This window comes from Tiliqua scincoides, chromosome 6, assembly GCF_035046505.1.
Source record: "Tiliqua scincoides isolate rTilSci1 chromosome 6, rTilSci1.hap2, whole genome shotgun sequence".
NCBI lineage: Eukaryota > Metazoa > Chordata > Lepidosauria > Squamata > Scincidae > Tiliqua > Tiliqua scincoides.
Window position 1 is genome coordinate 65465359 of NC_089826.1, and position 25952 is coordinate 65491310.

Below are 25952 nucleotides of genomic sequence, written 5' to 3' on the forward strand. Positions count from 1 at the left end.
GTGAGAATGGCTACTCTAGCCCGTCACTCTTCTCCGCCACTCTGTCCCCTTCTTCCGTTCCCAGTTTAGAGATTGGGAGGAGCAAAGTGTGGCATCACCAGGTAAGGGAGGGGCAGGATTTGGTCTCAGGCATCAGGAGCTATTGGGCTCACACTGCCTGTGTTGCAGTTTAAACTAAGGGACAATGATTAGCCCAAAGCCACTCATAGTTTCACAGCTGAGTGCAGATTTTTAAACCTAAGCTCCCCCCCCCCCCCAAGTCCATCTCCTAGTCTGCACTGGCTCTCAGTAGACGCTTATGTCCTGAAGTGGCAATTTTCTGTAGCCCCTTTGATCTGTAAATAGAAAAATACAGAGATGATAAAAGGGGACCTTAACTGCAAGAAGCTTCTTTTAGCTTCTAATCTTAGCGTCAGGCAGCAGAGGAGCCTAACTGTGCCACCACATGGTGAGAGGAACTGAAGACTCTCAAGTGACTGAGTGATGACAAGATGGGTCAGGACTCAATGTGTGAGCTCCCAGCGTGAAGCCTTTTAAAAGTAACTAACAACATGTTTCTCTGTCAATAAACAAGTCTAGAGAGTAAAAAGGACTTTTGAAACTCTGGTCTCATTGGAACCCTAGTCAGAAAATACTAAAAGCTCTAAACAGCTTTTACAAAGTTTTCAAGCTATGTTTCTTCTTCCTTTCTTAAAACCAGTTTGATTCCTGAGGGCTGTATTCTTCAAGAAGATATATATTCATCTCTTCACAAAGTAGGCAGCCTGAAGGAAATCTTTTCCTTCATCTTTACCAATTCTCCTTCCTTCGACCTCAGCCAGTACACTAGAACCGTGGTTCCCAAACTGGTGGTTCACGACCCACCAGCCAGGGAAAGCCCTGTTGCTGTCCCCTTAAAGGCAGCCACGTGATTGCCAGGATCATGCAGCTGCCAGGGACAAAAGGGTGATTTGAAAATTTGTTACTTGCAGCCCCAACCTCCTGGGGGGTGTGGGGAGCTCACGGATGTCTCCGCAGGATTCCCCAAGCCTCAGAATGTCTAAAAACAGCAATTTTACCGAAACCAGCATCCTCCTCCTGCTTGTCACATTGCAAAATTGCCAGTCTTGCTGCCAGGCAGCAGGGGTCTGGCAGTCATGCTGTCTAAAAACTTATATTGTTTGGAGGATAAAATAGGATAAAGAATTCTGTAGAAGGAGAGTGAGATAAAAGTATGTTTAAAAAAATCAACTGGAAGTTCCTAGAGGAAACCCATTGAGAGCTTTGTTTTGCTGTTGTGTGTTCTTTTTGTACATATGCATGCACGCTTTGAAATGCCTGTTTGCTGAATGACAAATCTTCTGACCTAAACCCCTCTGACAAAGTGCTGCCTTTGAAGTGTGATGAAAAGTTAGGCTTTTTTACTCTCCTCCTTGAAAAGATGTTCTTTGGGTTAAGATTACACCTGCAGGCATTACATTTGCCTTTTAGAGAAAGGACAATTCCTTTTTCATCTTGCATCAGCTACAGATTTCTGTATGCACAAAACACATTCATAAAACTTCAGTAAGCAAAATATTCTGATGATGATGGTGCTGACTAATAGATATGTCAGATGATTTCACAATTGTAATACTGGTGCTTAAACATCTGTGAGATGAAGCGTGTGTTAAAGACGTTTCTGTTGGCTTCAAATCTGTTGGACACAATCTTCAAACACTTGATGAGTTGAGCTACACAGATGTGCCTGCGACTCTGGGAAGTTTAAGGGGAAATGTAAATATATATCACCTGCACTACTATTTTGAAAGGTACCCTTCATATCTACCTTGACAAATCAAGCAGAGGGACTGGAGTCAGGGTTTCTTGTTAGCTACCATCAGTTGAGTACAGTGGGCACTTGATATCCACAGAGGATCCATTCTAGGACCACCCATAGATACCAATTTCTGTGGATAATGGAATCGACAGGGAGAGCCTCACAAATACAGGTGTGACTAGAAGTGCCTTCTGGTCACATCCAGGAGGTCCTGTGAGGCCCTCCAGCCATGAATGGCACTCATGGATACAGAAATCTGTGGGTGCCAAGCTCGCAAATAAAGAGGGCCCACTGTACCACCAATCCAAAAAAAATCTTCCTCCTCTTCAATCACCATGAGTTCTCACAGCAGTTCTACAAAATGGTGCACTATCAGGCGGAAGATAATTGTTACCAGGAGAGGTATCTTTGATGTACCGCACTGTCTTGTCTTCGATATTTCTGTTTGAAAGCTGTACACAAAACAGAAGCAGGCTGGTTTTCTGCACTCATTCATGCTCATTACAGTGAATTGTGCCTGGTGGTCATCATTGGCTTGGAAGTATTCTTAGCTACACTTCTCCATCAAATCCAGATGTTCCTCTAGGGCACCATCTGTGTCCAGAATGTTGTCCTTCTCTATGCTTGCTCAGAAGGAGCATCCTTCCTTTTAGTTAGCCTGCACTAGACTCATAATCACACAGGCAAGGAACATAAAATTCCTTACTGCCCGAAGTTCAGAACTCAAGAACGCTTTTTGCTGAGTTTGTTTCTTCCTGACCATGTTATTTGGAAGTATGCATATTTGGTCTAGAGTGGGATGGAGGAATTACTTGGGAAAATGCATATGAATATCCACAGATCCCTTCCAAAGGTTAAGGTAAAGATGCTGTGTAGATTCATGATATGATAATTGTGCCAGCTATAGGGTGTCTCCCTGTACCTGCCCTAGCTTTGTAATTATATATAAATATTTTCACTCCACTTTTCTTCCAAAAGGTAGTCAAGAGTGATTTAAAACATCTTAAAAATGCAAAATATGATATAAACCAAAAATCTTCAGTTAAAGGGAGTGTGCTCACAAATTCACTCATGTACTAATAAACTAATGTGCCTACCTTAACTGCCGTTTTATGGAAGCAATAGACACATTCTGCAGTCTCACATATGATGGTGGTGGTGGTGGTGGTGAATATTTATTTACTGCTTTTCAACAATAGTAGTTCACAAAATGGTTTTGCATAGCAAAATGAATCGATAATGGTTCCCTGTCCCCAAAGCACTCACAGTCTAAAAGAGATGCAGAAGAGACCCCAGCTGTATTATGCTCACTTATAACTCAGCCTCTGTCCACTCTGCATTGTCTGTTTGCACTTGGGTGTTATTGATGACAACCAAGCCCAGAGCTCTGGATGACCTCACCCAGCAGTTTCACATACGCATATGGTAAACAACATGGTGAATCTTGAAAGCAGTCATAAGAGTGAAGCAGCAGTTTCCCAGAAGCACCTTCTGAAATTGTCCTTCCCAAAAAGTCTGGAGCCAGTGCAAAACAGTGCTCTTTCATCATATCCCTTCCAGGTGCAGCCAAAAGGCAACGTGGTTGTACACATTCTAAAAAAGGTATATAGAAGGCATAAGTCCTGCACTGAAAGATTGAGAGGAGTCACTAACAGAAGTCTGGGCAGAGCCAATGTATGGTATGCACAGAAAAATGTGTCTCATGTACTTCTCATCTAGTGAGAAATATTCATGAAGCTAGAGAGAGGGATTCACAGGATGAGAATTGTTCCATCTTGTTCTCCCCTCCAAAGGACAGATTCCTGGAATATATTTATGGATCATGTCGTTATTTAATGTATACTTATATAGCATGATATAATTTATATAACACAAATATGACATTATATGAGTACTGTACAATTTATATATATTTAATGTATTCATAGAAATACATTTATATAGTGTATATAATATCAGATAGATCAGGGTGATATTTCTTTATCTTAACTCCTTGGGCATGAGCCCATTTCAACAATGCCTAGTTTTATGAGTGACTCCTTGCTGGTAGATTTTCCCTGAAACATCTGTTTGGCAGAATTGTCTCCTTCACTTACTCAGCGGTTTTTGCTCTAAGTAGTAAACGTCAACGGGAACTACTTGCTGGGAATCGAAGCAATTGGAGTGTGTCAAAGATGCCAGAAAAGTATGCACTTGGCAGCTAAGACTACAGCTTTGGAAAGGTGAATAATTCCTCCAGAAATGGCATGTCAGTCAAAGTGAAAGGAAATAATCCTGGATTCTAATGAACTCCAGATTTGCGACACGAGGGGGAGGGAAGCAGGAATCAGGCTCCAGCCTCGCAATCCGCACTCCATTTCAAAAAGACTTGCTTTGAAGAATCACCTTCCCAACTGCCCATACACTCGTCATTTCCTGAGGTGGTTCTTGGTGTGCCCCTGTAGTGATGCGTGTGGCAATGGAGGAGAGGGCCATCTCTGTGGTGATATCCTGTTTGTGAACTGCTATCCAAGGGAATCTCTTTTCCTTAGACTTTTGAAGTCTTTTGAGGTGCTACTTTTATCTGCTGCTCCTTCTTGCATTGTTTTATTGCTTGGTTTTTACCAAGTAATCTGCCCTGAAGGGCAGCATATAAATTTGTATAATAAATGAATACCTTTCTCATGGCAGGATGTGCTTACCTTTTCCAGAATCAACATTTCTTCTTGTCTCATAAGGTGAATGGGATTTCGTTTGGTAAAAGAATATCTGTAATCCACTGTGTTGCTTGAACAAAATGATGTGTAATAAACTTGGTAACAGTGTGACAGTAACCTCAACATAAGGAAAGTGACTAACCTCCATGAAATCTTACCAAATTATATTTAAAACATGGTTTCAGATTAATATACTGTTTTTCTCAAGTGCTCCACATACAGTATCTTGATCATCTGTAAGTGAGCCAGTAATGGCTCTTGGTCATCCTGTAAGGTGAGGCAATTTTTTATTTCCATATTACAGAATGGAGAGGTCAGACAAGAAATATTGGCTTGCCCAAGGCCATCCAGGCTTCAGTCCTCTAACATTTACCTGGGAGTAAGTTGCACTGAAGTCAATAATGCTTTCTTCTGAGTAGACATCACTGGGCTTGTGCTGCCAGTGAGCTCCAGGATGAGGTTAAGAGCACAATCCAGACCAGCTCTTCAGCCATCGCAAGTTCCCTGCACCAGTCTACGAGTGTCACAAACATGCCATAAAGCACATTCTCAGTGACTCATGGGCTGGCTAGGCTGTCGCAAGAGTGCTTGCCAGCCTACTGGCACCAGAACTGCTGGCGATGGAAGAGAGTGGCAGGAGTGTGGGACTGGAACATTTGGGGGCGTGGGAGGGAGGGTGGATGGTGAGTGGAGGGTGAGCTGGTGGTTGGCCTGGACTGGGAGGTGGGCAGGACCACCCTCAGCACCTTAGGCCAGATCCTAGCCCCCATTCCAGCTAGCCCGATGTTATACCAGGCTGCTTGGGTTGTGCTAGTGACTTCATTGGCACAGATCTGAGTAGCCCCATAGGGGTGGCTGGTGCACCACATGGGGAAAGGGTAAAAATATATCCTTACTCCAAGTTGCGCTCCAGCCACTTGGCCTGCCTGTTCCAGTGCAGGCACTGTTCCAATGTTCCAGGTTAGGATTGGGCTGTAGATTTGAACTAGGGCACCTTAACCACTATGTTGCGCTAATCTCTTTGGAGTAAGGTAATATACTCACTTATCAATCTTTTTTGTGTGGTGGGGGACAGGTGCACATCTTGCCCTGCACTTTACACATAAGATAACATGGGACACAATAGGCCAAATTTATGCAACTCTCTGTCCAAGAATGTAGGAGAGTATAATATAGTAAGGGCCTATGCAAGTGCAGGCATATGAGCACAAATCACGTTTCCTTGGGAATGTGAACTTGCTCTTCTGCCATGTGAAGTATATCATTGGGGCTGGATGAGTGAATGAAAGCATATTTGAAGAAAGTGTACTTATATGATAACAAGAACTAATGAAAAATGCCAAACACAACACTGAGGCAAAAGAGAACACTCACTTTATCAAAATACTTTAAACAAAACTGCAGAATCAGTTATACCAGAATAAAGCGAGATTTTGGCATTATTTTATTTTTTAGCCGGCCCCCCGGCACACAAATGTGTGGAATATTGAACCAAGTATTCTCTTTGGAAAGGTTGTTAAATGGGATAGCTTTTCCACTGTACTGAAGTGTTATTTCTAAGGAGGCAATGAATTCCAGAGAAATCACAGGAATGAGGGGCAGACTTGTTTTCATAAAGCAAAGCTGAGATATAAAACCTTAGCAGAATCAATTACACTTTGATAGATTAAAAGTCTGTGAGGTTTTTCTTTTCGTCAGAGTTAAATGTTACTGTTTAAGTAAGCCAAGCTAGCTCTCCTGATCCCAAGGAAAAAAATTCCACATCTGGAAAATCTTTACTACATCTGTGTTGGGTTTGAATGCTTTTTGTTGCTTTCTCCACCAGTTCCCATGACTCTCTTACCTCTGTCCTGTTTTCTTAACAGCAAAACATTTTGTTGCCCAAATATACTCCAGTGCAACTAAAAATAGCACAATAATTTCATTTCCTGGGATTCTGTTACTTATCCTCCTTACCGATGTTTAAATCTAATTAAAGAAATGTAACTTCCTCCCTTCCCTTTCCAGAAATAGAAGACCACATTTTGATATGCCATAATATACACACTCATACATAAGTACCCAAAAATATATATTACCTAATATGCTGTTACCTTAAAGGTACTCCTTTGGTTGTCCATTGCTGAATTCAACCACTGCTGGCATTTGACCTTAATGGGTGCCAGCAAAGATTCCTATAAATTGAACTGGATGGATAGTATTAATGTGAATAATCAAGTGGGTTCCATAGATTGCATTTGTAGTGAACACTCTGTGATGGTTTAGACAAGAGTATTACCTACTGCAGATCTAAATATTTGCAAAGTGTTTTTGTTTGGTCCGTTAGTCAAACCAACAAAAATATATCTTTTTGTTAGGCAACTGAGATAAGCATATTCTGGAAAAGGTTGCACCTTTCATATGCCTGGCTGCAAAGATGTGACAAAGAATCTTAGCTGTCCATATAGTTGACATTTTTAAAATAACTGATCTAGTTTATATTTTGGCTTGTGTTTGTATTATGTGCTGGCTTTTATGCTTTCTGGAAAAATGGTTATATGAACACTAGACCAGTGTTTCTCAACCAGTTGTTTGGGTACTACCAGTGGTCCTTGAGGTGGTGTCTGGTGGTACTCGTGGGAACCCTGGACACCTGCTGCCCAGAAGCAAGACCAAGAACACAACACAACAAATAGCAGTAGGAAGCATGCAGTCCTGCACTTGCAAAAGCCCTCCCATCCTCCCTGAGTCTCTTACTGGTGTTTGTCACGTCAAACCTGGCCTCCCAATCCAAAAGTAACTGGCAATGACATCCTTGCCAGTTACTTCCTGTGGCAGTTCAAATAAGTGGACAATGTGAAGTGGTACGGTGGAGGACAAATGTTGACAAAAATTGCACTACTAGACCAAAAAACTTGACAATCTTCTCATTCATGCCTGCGTTCAAAATAGATTGGGAACATTTCAGCATAGCGTATAATTGATAGAGTTGTCCAGAAAGGAATAGGCTTAGATAAAATGTAAACAACATAGGTGTAGTATATGGTGCCAGTACTTTCAGACTTCAATGGAATGTCCAGGGAATTAAAACATCCTATTAGGAGAACAATATTGTCTGTAGAAATGTGACTGTCTTTAGCTGCAAAAACCACAACCGTCCTACTCTAGAATCAGAATTGTTGTTGTTCAGTCATTGTGCGATTCTTTGTGACCCCATGGACCACAGCATGCCAGGCCTCCCTGCCTACCACTAACTTCCGGAGTTTGACCAAATTCATGTTCATTGCCTTGGTGACACTATCTAACCATCTCGTCCGCTGCTATCCCCTTTTCCTTTTGCCTTCAATTTTTCCCAGCATCAGAGTCTTTTCTAAAGAGTCCTCCCTTCTCATGAGATGACCAAAGTATTTAAGCTTCAGCTTAAGTATCTGTCCTTCCAATTAACAGTCAGGGTTGATTTCTTGCAGGATTGGCTGATTTGATCTCCTTGCAGTCCGGCGGACTCTCAAAAGTCTTCTACAACACTATAATTCGAAAGCATCTGTTCTTCGTTGCTCAGCCCTCCTTATGGTCCAGCTCTCACAGTCATACATTACTACTGGGAAAACCATAGCTTTGACTATATGGACCTTTGTCAACAAGGTGATGTCTCAGTTTTTACTGTGGTGGGGCTTCTTTGAAACCAAACCAGGGTAAATATTTTGTGCATTATTTTGCCTATTGTCTAAGCAAGAACCACTTCCATTGTTCCATGCTCTCTTTTTAGCAAAAATGGATGTTTTTGTTGTGCTGTGTTGTGTGAGAGAGGCCCAGGTGGTAATATCACCTGGAGTATCTTGTACATCCTCTAGCTGTTTTTCCTTCTATTATGCATTCAGTGGAGGAGAAGGAAACACAATACTGGGCAAAAACACCAGCTGAACTAATCACTTACTCAGCCCTTGAGGCAGCATACAGAAAAAACGTGCCTGGAGGTCATGTGTGCGGCTCCATTTCAGTCCTCAACCACCGGAGAAGCATTAGTGCAAACCCCAACACAGAATTTGTTTCTGATGAGCTGTGAAGGTTTCCTTCTTGTTTGAACTACAGCATGCACCAAGGTGATTACTGCATAATCAGCAATGCACCATTTCTAAAGCTTGAACCCCTGCCCAGGATTGCAGCAGTTAATCCTGGGTTGGTCATCCTGCTCACAGTCCTCATCAGGGACGAGTGGGGTTGATCTACAGAGGTAAGCAGCTTACAAATATGACTTATACATTCTCGTTATTTCTGTTCATTGTGCTTTCCATCCTGCAAAGATGCAGAATAAATGGTGCTAGTATGTGCCTCTCGTGCACTGCTTTTTGCTGACAGCATAGTGAGAAGCCCATTCTCAGAAACAGAAGCATCATCACCCTTCACAATATCCACCCTCACATGGTAGAGGGAGCAGCGCGCATGGCCAAAAAGTCCCCCAGAACCGAACATGTGAAGTCACTCTGAATGTACATTGGGCACTTGGTGGATCCCGTTGTGTGCCAGCCTCTGTACAGGTTCACATGCTCTGTTCAATAAGTTGGGATCCAGCCTGCATGATGCAGCAGTGCCACTGCAGCCTGCACTGCATTCCACGGGCAGGCTGGAGACAAGACAGTGGCAGAGAGGTAAGAAAGAGACGTAAGTAAAGAAATGTTTACTTACCTCCTCCACTGCTCCCTGGTCCTCTCTGGGCCTACTTGGTTCTATGCCAGTTCTTTTGCTAGCATAAATCCAGCAGCTCCAAGGGGGTATCAGGCTCAGGCTAGGGGCATAGATTCTTGGTGGCCACCTGCTGCCACTGAGATCCTCCCCTGCCTCTAGCCTGCTCACTCTTGCTCCCCAACTTGGCCAACTTCCCTCCCTGTCCCACATCCGATCCTCCCCCTGCAAACTTACCATCACAGCAAACAGTCTGGAGTCCACTGGAACCCACACATGTCCTCTGGGCATTTGAACTGGTGCAGTGGCATAGCCCAGAGGGAGTGGCTGGGATGCCCCCATAGTGATCCGGAGATTTGCTGGGCTAGAGGAGTGCACGGTGCCTGCCACTCAAGTGTTTGGAGCAGCAAGCAGAACATTGGTTCATAAACCAAATGGTGTTTTGGGCACATAGCCAAGCAAACATAAAAATCATACCACTTAGCATTTAGGTAGCATGATCAAAGTGCTTACCTACAACCTATCTTTGCAATAGTTCTGTAATAAAACAGGTCAGTATTATCAGCAGATTACACATGTGGCACTGAGGCTGAGAGCAGGGCCAGTGTCAGCACATGGTGAGCACTCCAGGACCTAGTGCCTGGAGGAGCCATAGCTGGTACCTGCCCTTAGTGGCATAGCTAGTGCATTTCACACACACACACACACACACACACACACACACACACACACACACACACACACACGAGATTGAAGAAGGGAGTGAAGAGGTACCAAACAAACAGTTAAGAGAAATTATTGATTTAAAAAGCCAGCCAGAAAAGTTTCAGTGAAAGAAGAACCAACAGGCAAGCGACGTGGGCAACACTGCATATTTACTGTGTATGAATAGAATAGATCCTAGCAGCTAGCAAGAAGGGAGAGGGGATGCCCATGTTAGCACCCTTTATGGCTTGCACCTGGGGTGGCTTCCCCCCCCCCCTCATACCTCCTGGGGAGGACTAGACTTAGTCAGAGAACAGCAGCTACCAACTGAGTGGGACCCTCACTTTACTGCGGAAGTGGACACAAGTTTCATTCTCTGTGGGGGCCAGCAGCAGCAGCAACAGCAGCAAAAACAGTATAGCCAGTGGCTGCTGCTGCTGTGTTTGTTTTGCTCGTGATGTCACATGGAGTATTGGGGGGAGGGGAGCATGTCAAATAGAAGATGCCACTAGCTAGAATATTGTTGTTGCTGTTCTTGGCCTCTGGAGAATGAAAAGTCTGTTTTCCCTGTGATAGTAAGAGGCCCACTAGAGACCACCTTGCCACAAACCCCCTGAAATCTGGCACTTAAAGACTTGTCAAAGATCACCACCATAAAGATGAGGTCTGAACTGAGGACTTCCTGGCTCACAACTGAGTTCCTGAGCCACTACACTACATGATGTCAATGAATATGTTAACAATTTTCAGCTGTTATAAAGGCTGCCATAGAAAAAGTGAAGGGGAAAAAGCAGTTCTTTCTCAGAGGCTTAAAATGCTGGAGTGTAAATTGAGCTTAAATATAATGGGAAAACATTCCTGACCATAGCAGATGGCCAAAGAAACACATTGCCCAGAGAAGGTTGTGGAATCTTTTGCACTTAAAGACCAGATCCATCTGTATCTCTGTGGTTGATGACCTCTGTCATCTATTCCAGTCTGATGATTTATGTCTACAAAGGCCGGCCAATCTGATAAAGGTTAGACAGAGGATGAGTTGCTTCAATCTGTTTGAACCATATCTGAATTTCTCTGCAATCCAGTTTTACACCCCCCCCCCACTCCTGACCCATTTGTTTGCTTCTCACAGCATGTGGTGTCTCAGTTCAAGTTGGGCTTGTGTAAATTCTTCCAAACAGAGGTTATTTACTAATGTTTATACTTCTTCCTGGGAAAGCTCAGAGCAGTTTGCATGGTGCTCCCAGAGACTTCTTATCCAGACTTCAATCCGGCTTGCATTGGTGTTTCTAGAATATTCTATAGGCTTCCAATGGTCTTTTAATATGTAGTACCTGGTACAGCAAGTTCATACTTGTCTGGGTTCTTTTGAGTACTGCAAAGAAGAGTGCTTGCATCCAGCTGTAAAACAGTGCAAATGGACATCTATGTCCCCTTACCCCATGTCAAGCTCCAGCCTGTCTAATGGGGCTGCTCAGATCTGTGCCAGCAAAATCGCTGGCGCAAGTCCAAGAAGCCCATGTAAGACTTCCAGACCTGGGAAGGGGTTAGGATATGGTATAGGCCTCCTCCACTGATTCCTGAGCCTGATCCACCACTTGCCCTGTTCCATTAACCCCCTCCCCACCTCTGTTCCACCCTCCCCACAGCCCTGTGCTGCTTGTTGCTGAACTCATCAGTACCAGTAGACGTCAGTGTGGCTTCAATGCCAGTGGAATGGCGCAGACCTTTCCACTGCCTACTCCTACTCCTGAACCATTGCAAATGTTCTTTATGAAATATTTGCAACAGCACAGCAGCCCCTGCACCAGCGCTAGTGACCCATAGGATTTGTCCATAACAATTCTGACCATGATACCACATTGATGCTCATGGTCTGGTCCTTCTGTTTCTAATATTCTTTTTTCTCAGCCTGTTTTTTCTCCTGTCCCACTCTTTCTAAAGAGGTTCCTGTCTGCGGTGACCAGTGAATAAGTTCTTCAGTCAAATAATTTTTCTTTATCAGATCTTTTCCCTCCTGCTCCTGATAGTCAGCTTGAATTTATCTCTGTTCTCAGTTCACCTCATTACTCCTGCCCTTTGTATTGCTTTAAATAATTTAATCCTGTGCTTTGGGGGAGGGAGGGGAGTTCTTGAAATACTTGAGGACCCCTAATCATACCTCCTTTGCCTCGACTCCATTAGCCATTGTTTGGCAAAGCTGAGCATATTTTGCTTTGAATGTTCCCTTGTAAATCAAAGTCTCCAGCTCTTAAATCATTCAGGTTGCTCTTATCTTCCCTGAATTCCCTCTAACCTGTTGACATCTTGCTGGTATTGCAGAGCCTGAAAGCACACATGAATTGGGGTGTGGTTTCATTTCTGGATAATATGTCGAGCGGCATTTTGATCTTTCGGTTGGAATGCTCACTATCTTCACTACAGCTATTTTATCCTGTCACAATAGTAAACATCACAGGAACAGAACACTTGGAATTCCCAGCATGCTTCCAAACTAGGGCCCTTAGCACTACCCAGCGGTTGCTTTTTCTATTTCAGTGACATTCAGAATTGTGACTCCATCTATCGAGGTCAGGGTTGTCAAACTTGTTTCAGCAGCGGGCCGAATATCATTCATGGTGCCGGCTGAGAAAAGATATCATTATGGAGGAGCTGTCTGTGGTGCTGGGAGAGCCCAATTATCATATATCTCTACCAAGATCAAAGTCCTTGGTGATTCCTGCAGCTTGAGGAAAAGCTTCCCTCTCTTCTACCTTAGGTCACATTCCTCAGTAACTGTATGGTGCAGTAGCTTATTGCATTAGGGTGACCAGTCTCCCAAGAGAAAAGAACTTGGGGAACTTGCATAACTATATAGAAGAGAGTATTAAATAAGCATTGTGTTTCTCATCACTGCATGACAAACAAATTGCCAGCCGTTGTAAGTACCTTTCACCTTCCTTAAGCCCAACTCTGGCCCATCCATGTCTACTGGCCCATCTCTGCCCACCTCTGCTCATCTTCCTGGTTCCCAGATTCATAAAAGGAAAAGAACAGAAGAGGAAGTGTAGACAGTGGTGAGTTAGATCTTTGGCAATGCTGTAGCTCACCACTTATTATGCTGGATCCCATCCCCCATTCCCGGGGAGTTTGGAGCGACTTCAAGCCGCTCCACTCTCAGGAGGTGGCACAAGTCCAAGGAGACCCATAGGGACCAGAGTGGCTTACCCAGAGGTAAGGGGAAAAGTTTCCCCTTACCTCTGGCTGAGCCACTTTGGGCGCCTGTCTTGCACTGGATAAAGCACAAGCCTCTTGGCTTGCCTGTTCCAGCGCAAGATAGGATTGCGCCCTTAATAATTAAACATGGAGTATGACTATGAAAAAGGTCCTGAATTTTCCTCTTGTTGTTGGATGAGTTTCAGGGCTCTTTCAAATAATACAAATTCGTGGCAAAGAGAGCAAATCTCTGAAGGGAAATTCATGAAATCTTTGTATAGATCGTCATGAATGACGGTCATACAAGTGGTTTTTATTCCTTTTCTTACATAGGAGTACTTTCTGTGTAGCAAATTTGTAACACTTGTATGCCTTTAGATCTGTAAAAGCACTGCATAAATCTGTTCAAGGGATGCTGGTTACATTCATTGTTCACAATTACTTTATTGTGGGTAGCATAAGTATATTTTCTAGCTGCTGCGATAATTGTTGTGTTCCTTTCAGTATAATTGCATCTGACTTAAATGAATCAACGTAAATCTTTGCTAGTGTATAAAAGTGGGGAACCACTGTGTTTATCTTTACAAAAATTATCTTTTGGAACTTGTAATCCAAAAGCAGTTTGTACAAATTTTGTTTGAAAATCTAGAGGGGGAAAAAGAGACACGAAAACAATGCAGATGAAATCCTTAGGGCTTGTGGAATACAATTTCAAATGCAGAACATGTGCACTCATTCTACACATCTGTTTATACTAACATGATGATATGTACATATTTTGCTAGTCTGCACAATGGAATTATTTGAAACTAAATAGTTTTGCTTAAGTAGCCCTCTTGCAGCTCCCTAGTTAACTGTTTCATTTTTATTTATTTATTTATTTATTTGTTTGTTTGTTTGTTTGTTTATTATTAACACAGACATACAAACATATACATTTAGGAGTGCTAAATACCATATACCATTAATAATTAATCATACTATATCTCCTAATCTACTTACTCATCTATTTCTACCTCTTATTGATTTATCCATTTATTTATATAATATAGAATAAATTTTCCCTAATGCCCTATACAATTTTTTTAAATATTCACTTTCTACCAAGCGTAAACTAACTTCAATTGCTCATTAATATTAAAACAAAATAATCTAATTACCAAAATTATCACCTCAGCTATATCAACTCCAATCTAATTCTCCAATCTAATTACACTTTTTTTCTTTGACATAATAACCACATATAAAACAATTCTTCTACACGTTTACATTTCCAGCTATATTTTTTAATACATTCTAATTCATATTTATCAATTTCATATGTATTCTTTTTTTTTCCTTCTTCAAATAAATTTGGGCCATTGTTATTAGCTGAATAAATCCTCCAATTTTCTTTAACTCTCAGATTACCCCTCAGGGTTCTTTTTCTTTCTTACTTTCCATTTTTTCTCCTGTAATATCTTTAATAATTTATCTCTATAACAGAATCTGATAGATCCACACTTTCTTATATAGGGTGTGTTCATTCTTCCAGTTAACTGGAATATATTTTCTCCTTCTTGTTCCAACAAATTTTGTGATTTGTGCACTCCTGTTACTCTGTCCATCTTATCTTTCTTGATCTCCATCAGCGCCTCTTCTTTGTCCTGTTGATCATCCTGTTGATTTTCCTCCTTGACCGCATTTTCACTCCCTTGTTTATCTTCTTCACATCTTCCAATTGTTCCTTACAGACAACTATCTGTTGGGAAGAGTCTCCAGACTGGCTTGAATCTACAAGGACCAATTCAGCTGTTGTCGCTACATAACAAGCAATCTCTCTGTATTGATCAAGATTTTCTGCATCCACATTTCTGGAACAGAATCCATTTTGCAATTTCTCTCTAGTCCACTAGATGTCCACAACGTATTATTCTCCTTACTTCCACCATGTCATTACTACTCTGCCATCCGCATTCCTTACATACATCTTGCAGATAACAGTCCAGTGCAGTTAACGGAGAGAGAAACAAAACGAAAGAAAACAATCTCACCGTCTATGGTGCAGAGAAAACAAAGCTCTTTCAAATCTAATGAGAATTATATTTATATCCAATTATGTCCAAGAATAATTCTGGATTTTAGTTCAGACCTAAGTTATAGTTGTATAACTTATAATCCACCACCAATTTATTCCACGACAGAGAAAAAGAGCACTTTCAACCTCCTTAAAAAGTCTCTCATTAATGCCTCCAGTATATCCAGGGCTTTTAGCCAAATCAGTCAATCAGAGCCAGGGACAATATTAACCCTTGCTTATCTTAAATTTCCAGCTTAAACTTTACACTTCATGCTTTTTTCCCCCCTCCATATGGCATCTCAGCATGGAGCCAGCAGCTTGATTGCAGATCACTGCACCTCCCCAATACTGTCACAAACGGTTAGATTTCTCTGAGAAGGAAGACCCCCCCCCCGGGTCGGGCTTTCAGTTTCCCAGATACCTGCACCGATGAAGATCTTATCTCTCCTAACAAAGATCTTCAGGTCCTCTTCAGACCTGCAGTATTTGGGGGAAAACAAACTGTCTCCCAGGAGCTCCTGGGGACATGTCTGTTCGCCCACTGTTGGCTCCTCCTCCCCAGGTTAACTGTTTCAATGGTAACTGTTTACCATTATACACTACAGTGGGTGAGACGAAGAATACTGTAATAGGACACTAGTTTTAGGGCATGATCCAGTTCAATCAGGGCCAAAATATCAATGAAGCCAATTGAAACAGTTGCTTTAAGGGGCAGATTGGTGGGGACCACCCTCCTTCACCTAGCAACTTATCTCAACAACTTCTCCACCACTCACTGCCAGAACTGGAAAAGGAAGAGGGTACAGCATACAAGATGTGTAAAGGAAAGGAAAACAGCAGGTTAGAACATCAGAGATACTCTAGCTAGCCCATAACTCTTCCCTCCTTCCCACTTCCTCTTCTGTTCTGTCCCCTTTCATACTTTTCCAATCCAGGGAGCAGGAAGAGAGGAAGAGCAGAAGCTGGCACAGTGCTAGGTAAGAGTGGGGTGGCATTTGGCACACTGCCTCAGGTACCAGGCAGTCTTGGGTCAGCCTTGGTTCTAGACACTTTAAAAACATGAGAATTGCCTGGAACGTGGTCTAGAACAGATCAAAATCCTTACCTACATTCCTTCTGCAGCAGTGGGGATAGCTGTTACTTATGCCAAACATCTGCCAAACAGAATTCTACAGCCTCTGAATATTAGAGCTCTACCTATCATGGTTGTTCAACAAAGATAGACCCAGCTGCTTTTGCTGCAAGGGGTAACATTTATTTTTACCATTTTCCCTTGAAGTCAGATGAGGTGTTTGACACAGTGAAGGTGAGCTGATGAAAAGGAAAAAGTATGATCCCACTGCAAATACCCTTGGACTTGAATTCTCAGGCTAAAACTGGTCTTAATAGGAAGGCCTTGGAAGACCTATTGAAACATTACACCTTTTCAGAAACTCAGCAGTCCGGCTCTATTTTAATGCTGCTTTGTATGCTAATGCTCTCTGATTCCACTGCAGCAAGCCATGCCACACATGGCTTAAATGAATGGAGTTTTAATAACTTCCTTCCTGTTTCAAGGACCCTGTTTTAAGCCATGGCACCAGTTTTCAATAAATGCCCCATTTCCTCTCATTAATACACATGACTTCAAAAGCAACTGCCAGCAATTTGGGCAGGGCGCAGTGTTCTAATTGTCTGAGGATAGCTTAAGACTAATTACATGAGCAGCAGGTGAGACCACCGGTAAGCAGGGCACAAAGAAAAAAAAGCACGAAAGCTTGATAAGTCTTAAAGTTGGAGGTCTATTTAGCACATTTTGCTTGCGTTTTGATGATGGTGGTCCTGCTGCAGTTTGCCTTCCTTTTCAGTTTCCACCCAAGGAGATTCAACAATCTCACGATGCCATAATTCTGCTTGTACAGCAAAATTAGGCATCAATCCAGCAGAGCACTTAGACCCAGGCTTCTTTCAATGGGCTTTCTTAGAAATAATTGAAGTTAATCTTTTGCTTTGGCAATGTATGGAACTGGCAACAGCACACTACACAGTCGATAGCAAGCATATAAGGTGACTGTTTGCTGCTTTTTTTTAAAAAAGGGGGAAGGGTGCATTTTCAAAATGGCATGAATTGAACTGTTCTTCGATGCTTATGTAAATGTACCATTCGAGGGTTTAGCAGACAACAAAAGGCAATTATGAAGTCTGTCCAGGTGGAGTGCATGGACTGGATTGGGTTTGAGCACTTTGGCAAGGTAGGCCTGGCTGTCTGGAGGCAGGAGAGACTTTGAAAGCAAAAACAAGCCACAGCTTATAGCGGGTTTACAGCGACAAAATGCCGCTAATGAGATAATCTCAGTGTTTTGTTTTTGTTTTTACATTAACCATAATGCTTCCTATTCAGTATTAAAGAGACAGATAATCTCTGGTGTTTGCACATGAATGGATGGATAGGAGAAGTAAACTCTTACGTGTTCATCATGTGCCTGAATTCCCATGCTTGGGGATGTGTGCACATTCCTCACTGGGAGCATAGTGCTACAAGGGGAACAGGAAGAATGGAGTGTCATAAATACTTTTCTTTACTACAAGGGCTTATAAAGTTCAGGGGAGGGGCTGCTCCAGAGAAAACAAGCTGTGTATTCTCCCTTGAATTCTTTCTCTTTTTTTAATCTTCGGAATCTGTTAATTGAATAACTGGAGTCAGGAGGGGGAGAAGCAGCCCACTTTGACCTCTTAGTGAGACCTTGGATCCAACCTCTTTGCTAAACCTCCCCCATTTGTCTTGCTCACTCTGTCTTGCTCTTAGCTGGCAACCTCTTCTGTGTCTCTGATATCACTCATACAAGCTGATGGTATCTGAAAGTACCACAGGGATCTGTTTTAGATGTTTTCATTCCAGTCAATGTTACTGGTCAACTGGACAGTGAAAAGAAGCATTTTATTACTGCTCCAGGGATTTGCAGCAAAACAAAGGATCAACTCTGTCCTCCTGCCGTTGCACTGCAGAACTCAAATCACATTACACTGTGTCTGTCCCCAGTTATAGGCATCTGAGGATGTCCAAGTTGTGGACGGCTGCTTTGCTGCTTTCACACAGCCACCATTTGTCTGTCATGCTTTTGACCAGGCACAAAAGCCCTGGGCTGGCAAGAGCCGTCTGTTTCAATTTACTTATGTTACAAATCTCCAGAACATAGTGTATTTCATAACTGAAATGATGGATACTATGATGGACACTATGCTTGAGTTGTTTGGAGCTATTTGCTCTGGAGCTGTCTTTCTACAGCCTACCTATTCTCTGTTTGTGGGACACTTGCATGGATTTTGGTGGACAGCTGACCCTGCATTTCAGATGGACGTAGGATTTCATGTCTAGTAACTGTGTGGTTTCTTCCTGCTCTGTATCCTTTTTTGCATGCTTATAAGTTGTATAAACTACAATGTCCCAAACCACTGGAGTTTTTTTTTTCATACTGGATATTTTGATGGCTCACAGCTGACTGTGTGAACCATGAAAATCATTGAAATTGAAAGTGACATGAAGTGCTGGAAATTTCCTATCTGTGGCATTTGATTCTGTTTATCACATGCAGCTACATGATCTACAGTCAGCATGAGCATGTGAGCCACTTCTAAGTTCAGATAGATTTTTTGTTTGTTTCTAAACACCACCCATATATTGCTCATTCTGTACTCTGGCATGCACATAGGGAAGGCATCACAAGTTGCCAGGGCAGGCAGTGGTCAAGAGTCCATGCCCGTCAGAAGATCCACCTGACCAGGTTAGTCCCTTGACCCTCAATATTTGTGGTAGCAGTAGCATCCAATGTGCCATCAAGTGATGGGGAGTAACATATAAGGTCCAATGCAGGGCTTTGCCACAGGTGCTGGTCCTACACGCACTTCTGTGGATCGATGAGATTCAATTGTGGCCAAGCAATTCAAACATAATGAATCCTAGACTTGAGGATTATGCAATAATTTCTTGTTTCTTCTGAAGCAGAGAAACAGTGGGCATTTTTGCCTCCTGCAATAGACATAGTTCTTATTGTATTGTATTGGTATTGTATTGGTCTCATTGTGTTGGTTTTGCTGCCATCTTTATAAGTAGAATTAACAGAGTACATACAGTTGTCCGTCGGGGTTCCATTCCAGGAACCCCTGTGGATCAGGAAATCTACAGATGTTAAAATCTGTGGATTTTAGGCCCTCCCCCCAAGCCTCAGAACCCAACTGGAGTCATGTCTGGAGGCTTTTCTAATGTCTGCAGAGTCTGCCCGTGACCACCTGGGGCCTCTGGCAATTCAGAATAGCCATTTAGGGGGAAAAAACGACTTCCGGTTTTACAAAAACACCAGAAGTGATTTTTTATGCCTTATAAGGCATTGTGAGACCCAGGTAGGGCTTCCCCAGGCCTCAGTATGCCTTATAAGGGCAAAATAGTCACTTCCAGTTTTATCGTAAAACCGGAAGTAGCGTTTTGTTTGTTTGTTTTTGACTAAACGGCCATTCTGAAACCCGCAGAAGCCTCTGCAGGCCTCAGAAAAACCTCTGGTTTGGAGGCTGGGGTGTCATTCAGCATCCACGGATTATGCAGGCTTCCTGTACTGCTGAACTACCACTGCTATTGTCATTAGAACCTGAAGTTGGGACCTGATCAATAGAGCAAATGTTTGCATTTTTTTTCTGCTGAGATCCATATCATTTTGACTTGGATGTAGGATCTGTAGCCAAACTGAAAGCAGAGAATATCTCCCAAAACCAAGACAGTACAGTATACTACAAAATTATAATTTCTTAGGATTACAGGAGCTCCAGCAGAAAAATGTTTTACAGGGGGCACAAATTGTCCTGTCATTACTGCTCTGTGAATAGAGAAGCTGAAGGTGTTGAACTTCTCCCTGTCACTGGTGAAGAGGCACAGGATACTGGTTTAGCGTGGCTCACAGCCAGATTGACAAGGGGGAAGTTAGCCTTGCCTTCTTCAATTTATTGCAAGTGCAGTTTCTGAATGCCTCTATGGTTCACGGACTGACAACCACAAGATAAGTTTTAAATATTGCTAGATAACACACTTCACCTTCATTGCTTTTTTAATCAAAGAAATAATATATATTCTCTGACATTTCACAGATGAAAATAACGGTGTTCTCATAGCATCTCAGTTCTCATACCAAGGATTATTTCTTGATCCTCCCCCACCCTATCCCTGGCTGCACATTGTTGAATTCTTTTTTCTGTTTGCTGTGTAATGTATTTATTTTCTTGTCAGTCCTGTGCTGTTTCACGAACAGAATAGGTTCAAGGAGAGCAGAAATGCATACATTGTTCTACAGCTCAAAGTGAGCAATGCCAACATATAACATGGCAGGCAGAGTGGTGCATGCCATCTAAATGTTCAGAAGAATGCATTTACATCCATGTGCATTGAAGACAAGATGCATCAACAACCCTCTCAGAGATTAACTTCTGGAAACCCTGGGAAAGGAACTAAAGGCTGCAATCCCATACACACTTTCCTGGGAGTAAGTCCCATTAAGTAGGAGGAAGCCCCTACTCAGAGGGCTTATTCTGAATAGACATGCATAGGATTGCATGTATTGGCAACCTTCAGTCTCGAAAGACTATGGTATCGCGCTCTGAAAGGTGGTTCTGGAACAGCATCTAGTGTGGCTGAAAAGGCCAATCCGGGAGTGACAATCCCTTCCACACTGGGAGCAAGTGCAGGCTGTCCCTGGTCTGTCTCCCTGGCTATGGGCCTTCCTTCTTTGCCTCTTAGCCTCAGACTGTTGGCCAAGTGTCTCTTCAAACTGGGAAAGGCCATGTTGCACAGCCTGCCTCCAAGTGGGCCGCTCAGAGGCCAGGGTTTCCCACTTGTTGAGGTCCACCCCTAAGGCCTTCAGATCCCTCTTGCAGATGTCCTTGTATCGCAGCTGTGGTCGACCTGTAGGGCACTTTCCTTGCACGAGTTCTCCATAGAGGAGATCCTTTGGGATCCGGTCATCATCCATTCTCACGACATGACCGAGCCAACGCAGGCGTCTCTGTTTCAGCAGTGAATACATGCTAGGGATTCCAGCACATTCCAGGACTGTGTTGTTTGGAATTGGATTGCATGACAACTCTAACAACTCATACCTAGTAAAAGCTTAGCAAATAGGCAACAATTGGAACAGCCATTTACCAGGGGCAGTGACTAGAAAACAGAGACAATCCCTGATTAATAAAGACACTTGGAACAGATGATAATAGTAGTTTGACGTTCAGCAGGGCTCACATGATATGTGGTCTTCACATGCAGGTGTTTATACACACTTCCACATTTCATGTGAATTACTGTACGTGTATTCATTTTAGGGCACAATCCTAACCCACTTTCCAGCCCCAACATAAGGGCGATGCAGCTCCAAGGTAAGGAAACAAACATTCCCTTATCTTGAGGAGGCCTCCAGGAGTGCTACCCAACTGCAGGATGCAGCACACACCCCATAGGCACAGCTGTGTCAGTGCTAGAAAGTTGGTTAGGATTTGGGCCTTAATTATTCAAACTATGTAAATGAACTTGTGTAAACAAACATGTAAACAAAGTCAGTTTCATTTGGCTGCAGATACCAAATGTGAACTCCACTCTTTGTCTCACTGGATTCCACTGATATTGAGGAATAATGCAAACTACATCCATACCTAGGTCCACAGGCTGGGTTGAGCCAATTCACAGAATCATTTCAACCCACAGCATCTATAACTTTCAACCATGTCCCTCCATGGAGAGACGAACATATGAAGCTGCCTTATACCTAGTCTGATTTTGGTCCATCTAGCCCAGTATTAGCTACTCTGAATGACTGCAGCACAAGGTCTCAGGCAGAGAGACCTTTCCCAGACTTGCTTTAAAAAAGAAAAAAACCCCGCCGAAGATGCCAAAGTTAGAACCTGGGACTTGACATGTTTGAGATGGTCGTGTGAATGTTGCTGCAGCTGCATGCTTAACTAAGCCCAGGTGATCTTTTGGCATACCCTTATTAGCCATACCAGTGGGCCATATTCAGTACCCACAGGCAAGCATGCACACAAGTGCCTCCATCACAGTCAGGTGAAGCTGGAAGTCAGCAATGTCTGGCTGAAATCCAGTGTTCCCAAAGGCACAGAAGGTCATGTGAACCAGCCCTCGGAAGACCATGACTTCCGGCCCCTCTCTGATGTATGAAAGCAGGCACAATAAGCAGTGCAAATAGATCTGTGATTTCTTAGAAAGTCTGAAAACCCAAGCTTAAAGGATGTCCAGAGGCAATGTGAATGATATGCAAAGAAGGAAGAGAGGGGAGAGGCTCTGGGAAACAAAATGAAGTTGCCACATCAGAAAAAGGCAGCTTTCAGTCTCTTTTTTTCTTTTCGTGCCCGTCTTCCCTTGAAAATGAAAAATCACCTGCAATGTCAGCTTAGCAGACGCATGCTTTCTTTAAAAATGAGCTTGTGAGAGTCTCTGAGGCCAGTGTGCTTTCTTTCGAAGCTGGAAGCCTATCGCTATTCCCCTTGCTGGAGCTTCAGATCTCAAAGAGAGTATCATCGTTAGCTCATTGGTAAGCCTTTTCAGATGTGGCAGGCAGCAGCCCTGGAGTTGGCAGCCTGCCAATAGGTTGCCTGCAGTCTCTCCGCTGCCCTGCGTCTGCAGCAAGAACTGCAATGCCTGAATCTTGAATTGAAAGGGGAGAACCGGCAGATGACAAACCTTTTTTCCCAAGTAATGACCCACCTCACAGAGAGAAGATCCAGGAAATAACTGAGTAAGGGATGCCTCTTGCTCTTGAGGCCCGACTACAGTGATGTATTTGTTCCTATTGTGGATGTGACGTTTTCTTCTCGACATTATGGATCAGCACCCAGTGAGAGCCCCTTTGAAAAGATCATTCAGTGATCATATCAGAAATTCCACGACCAGAGCCCTGGATGCCATCTGGAAAACCACAAGAGACAGGCGCCTGGCAGGTGAGGAAGTCTTCAAAATGATTTTTAGTTACTCAGGGGAATGTAGTCCTAATGATTATAGGAGATGCTACTGACTGGAGGAGAGAACCGCACCCCCCCACCCCCACATACACACAATATTTCTTCATCCTCTTATTGATTGCATTTCTTCACTACAATATGCATTTGACACATCACTGCAATGAATTTCCTTTATTTAAAAAAAGAGCAAACATAAACAAGGTATTTGAAGGTTTATGCTCTGTGATTTTTTTCTCAGCAAAGCGAGTCAAAGTGTTTGCTCTTGCTAGGATGTCAAGCTCCTGTGTCTTATTGGGATGATTTGCTTCAGTGAATTGCCTTATGGATCATTTCCTCGCAGAAGGGGGCGTGCATTGGTCCTTTTGGCAGTGCGCTGAAAGATTGCTGGCATTTTCTCTGGCAGGGCAGACCTGACTTTGAGGTCCAAGCAAGTGCTGTTTATGACAATCCCAAATGAAGCACAAGCTGCGTCATCTGCCCTGACAACGCAGATAATCTTATTTTGGTTTGTGGGACTCAGAATCGACTTGTGCGTTTTTAGGAAGGAGATTACGACTTTATTTTGTTTCCTGTGTTTCTTGTCTTCATGCATGCCATACAGTTTTTCATGTTACTTTAAAAATAAAATGTCGCATCATCTTTAAATACCTGAGGTAGATGTTTTGATATGGGCCGCAAGGCCCCAGCCTCACAAAGCCCTTACATTGCTAGCTCAGTTCCCACACAGTTAATGATACAAAGTTAAAGTAGCCTGATCCACCAAGACACCTGGTATGTCTAGAAAAAGGGTGTGGTGGTAAGAGAGATCACAGTTGTTTTGTGAATTTACTGGGGTTAGCTTTATAACAGAGAGAAGGAATTTGGCTCGTGTGGATTGTCAAAACATGTCACAAGAAGGAAAATGAAGTTGCATCTGATGCAATAGTGTGAGCTGTGATTGTTGCAGGACAAACTTCAGCTGCTTTCAGCAGGTAGAGCTAACCATCTTACACTGGTGCTCAATTCATAGTGTTGAAAATGGATTACGCTTTCCCCATATTCTTTTGCTGGTAGTCTGTGATAAATGTGACTGAAACTTTTTTTAACCCCCAACTCCATAGTGTTATGTTGGTACTGGATCACCGCATTATTTTTAAATTCGTGTAAGAATGCAGCATCATGATGTTACTTTTCAAAAGTTACTTAAAATGTGTTTGAATATCAACTTTCAAAATAAAGATCTACAAACCTGGATGATTGCAAAGATTGCCTGCAAGAAGTGCTAAATCGATAGTACATGGTGTCATTTGCATGTGCAAAAATAACCTTGCTGAATTCCTGCCCAAGTAGTCATGGCCTGTATATTGACATGTTTACACTAAAGACTTAAAACTGGTTTTAAAAATTATTCCCTCTCCACTATCACCTTGGGATCTGTTGTTCAGTGAAGGGGATTTGGTTGCAGTCCTATTGGAAAGAGTTCCATGTTCTGAGTAGACATGGACAGGCTTGCACTACATGGATCTCTAATGGAGAGTTTTTTACATCCTCACCAAACTAGGATTCTTAACCAAACTAGGACTCCCAGGATTCCTTGGGGAAAGTCATGACTGTCACACTGGTCTAAAACTGATGTAATTTGTAGTGCTGATAGTTTTGCAACAATGATGAGAGGGGATGAGTTTTCAAATCTTAATTCTTCTCAGTAATGTTCTTGATAGGGATGTGGCTTCATATCTTTCTAAAATTAGAGAAGATTGTAGTCACATTGTCACTTTTCTCACATTTTTCCACAAGCCGAGGAGCAGGTGTTTGGTTTTTTTTTTTTTCTTTTGAAACATCATCTGAGCACATGACAGTTTCAAAGTTTGGGGCCTTTAGAAAGGGAGGGTTAAAAAAACACTTCTGCAAAGTGTCACAGGAATTGACAACACTGTTTATAAATATTAGTAGCAAAGTTCTTGTGAGATGGGACCAGTCCATCAGTGAGGCTGACATAGACAGAGGAAGCTTCTCTAGCTGTCCTCATCTGCACACCTCCTCCCTTTTGGAGCAGGGACAGCCCCCTCCCTTCCCAGACACCACCTCTCTGGTTCCTCTCCAACATGCACCATTACTCCCCTTCCCCACCCATGAACTGCCCCTACCCCACTGACGTACCGTCACCAGACCAGGTCACTGGCCATGGAAGTGGGCTGCTCATTTTGGTGTCGGTTTGCAATGGCAAATCCAAAAATCATTGCTGGCAGTGAGCTCTGCCCATTGTCAGCAGCCAGTTTATGGCAGCGGGACAGTGTCCTGTTGCCATAAATCAGATGTTAGGATTGGACTGCACCACTGTGTCATAATTGGCTCCTACTTTCTTCATCTCTTGTGTTTCTGTCAACCATTGTTTCCTGCTTTTTTTCAAGCTCCCCTTTGTCCATCAGTCTTTCTTCGCTTCAACACTTCACTGGCCTTCTTACCACTCTTTTCTCCCTTGCTCCCAAACATACATATCCTGACTGTACTGCAGTCTTACTCCAATTTTTGGTCAGTCTCCTATCATGGTGTTTGGTCATAATCCCCAGTCTGTTTAGCCATTTCATGCCTTAATTCCTTGCCTCTGATTTCTGCCTTTTCCTAATGCCTCCTTCTCTACCCTTTTTCCTTTGGGTTCCTTTTTCAGTCAGTTTCTTACTCAGCACCCTTCCTTCAGTAGGCAGTTTTGCATCTTGATTCTAACTTGCATCAGCATCATACAACCCAGGCTTAATGTTCCCCCAGTACCATAATTGTGTCACAGTTGGAAGTGTTGCATAGAGGTGGTTATCTTAGGGCACAAGCCTAACCAAGTCTACTCAGAAGTAAAGTCCTATTTAGTTCAAAAGGGCTTAAT

At 42.9% G+C, this 25952-nt stretch overlaps 1 protein-coding gene across 2 annotated transcripts in view; it reads left to right on the top strand.

The window, feature by feature from the left end:
- DLC1 (DLC1 Rho GTPase activating protein) overlaps positions 1-25952 on the top strand; it is a 228071-nt gene that overhangs the window by 75890 nt on the left and 126229 nt on the right. Inside the window, exon 1 of one of the 2 annotated variants that reach the window (XM_066632837.1) lies at positions 22765-23074. The exons of the other annotated variant lie outside the window; for it this stretch is intronic. Coding sequence (XP_066488934.1) covers positions 22957-23074 — 118 coding nt within the window. The 5' untranslated portion in view covers positions 22765-22956. Of the gene's footprint in view, positions 1-22764; positions 23075-25952 lie in introns of those variants that run through there. 2 annotated transcript variants of the gene reach the window in all.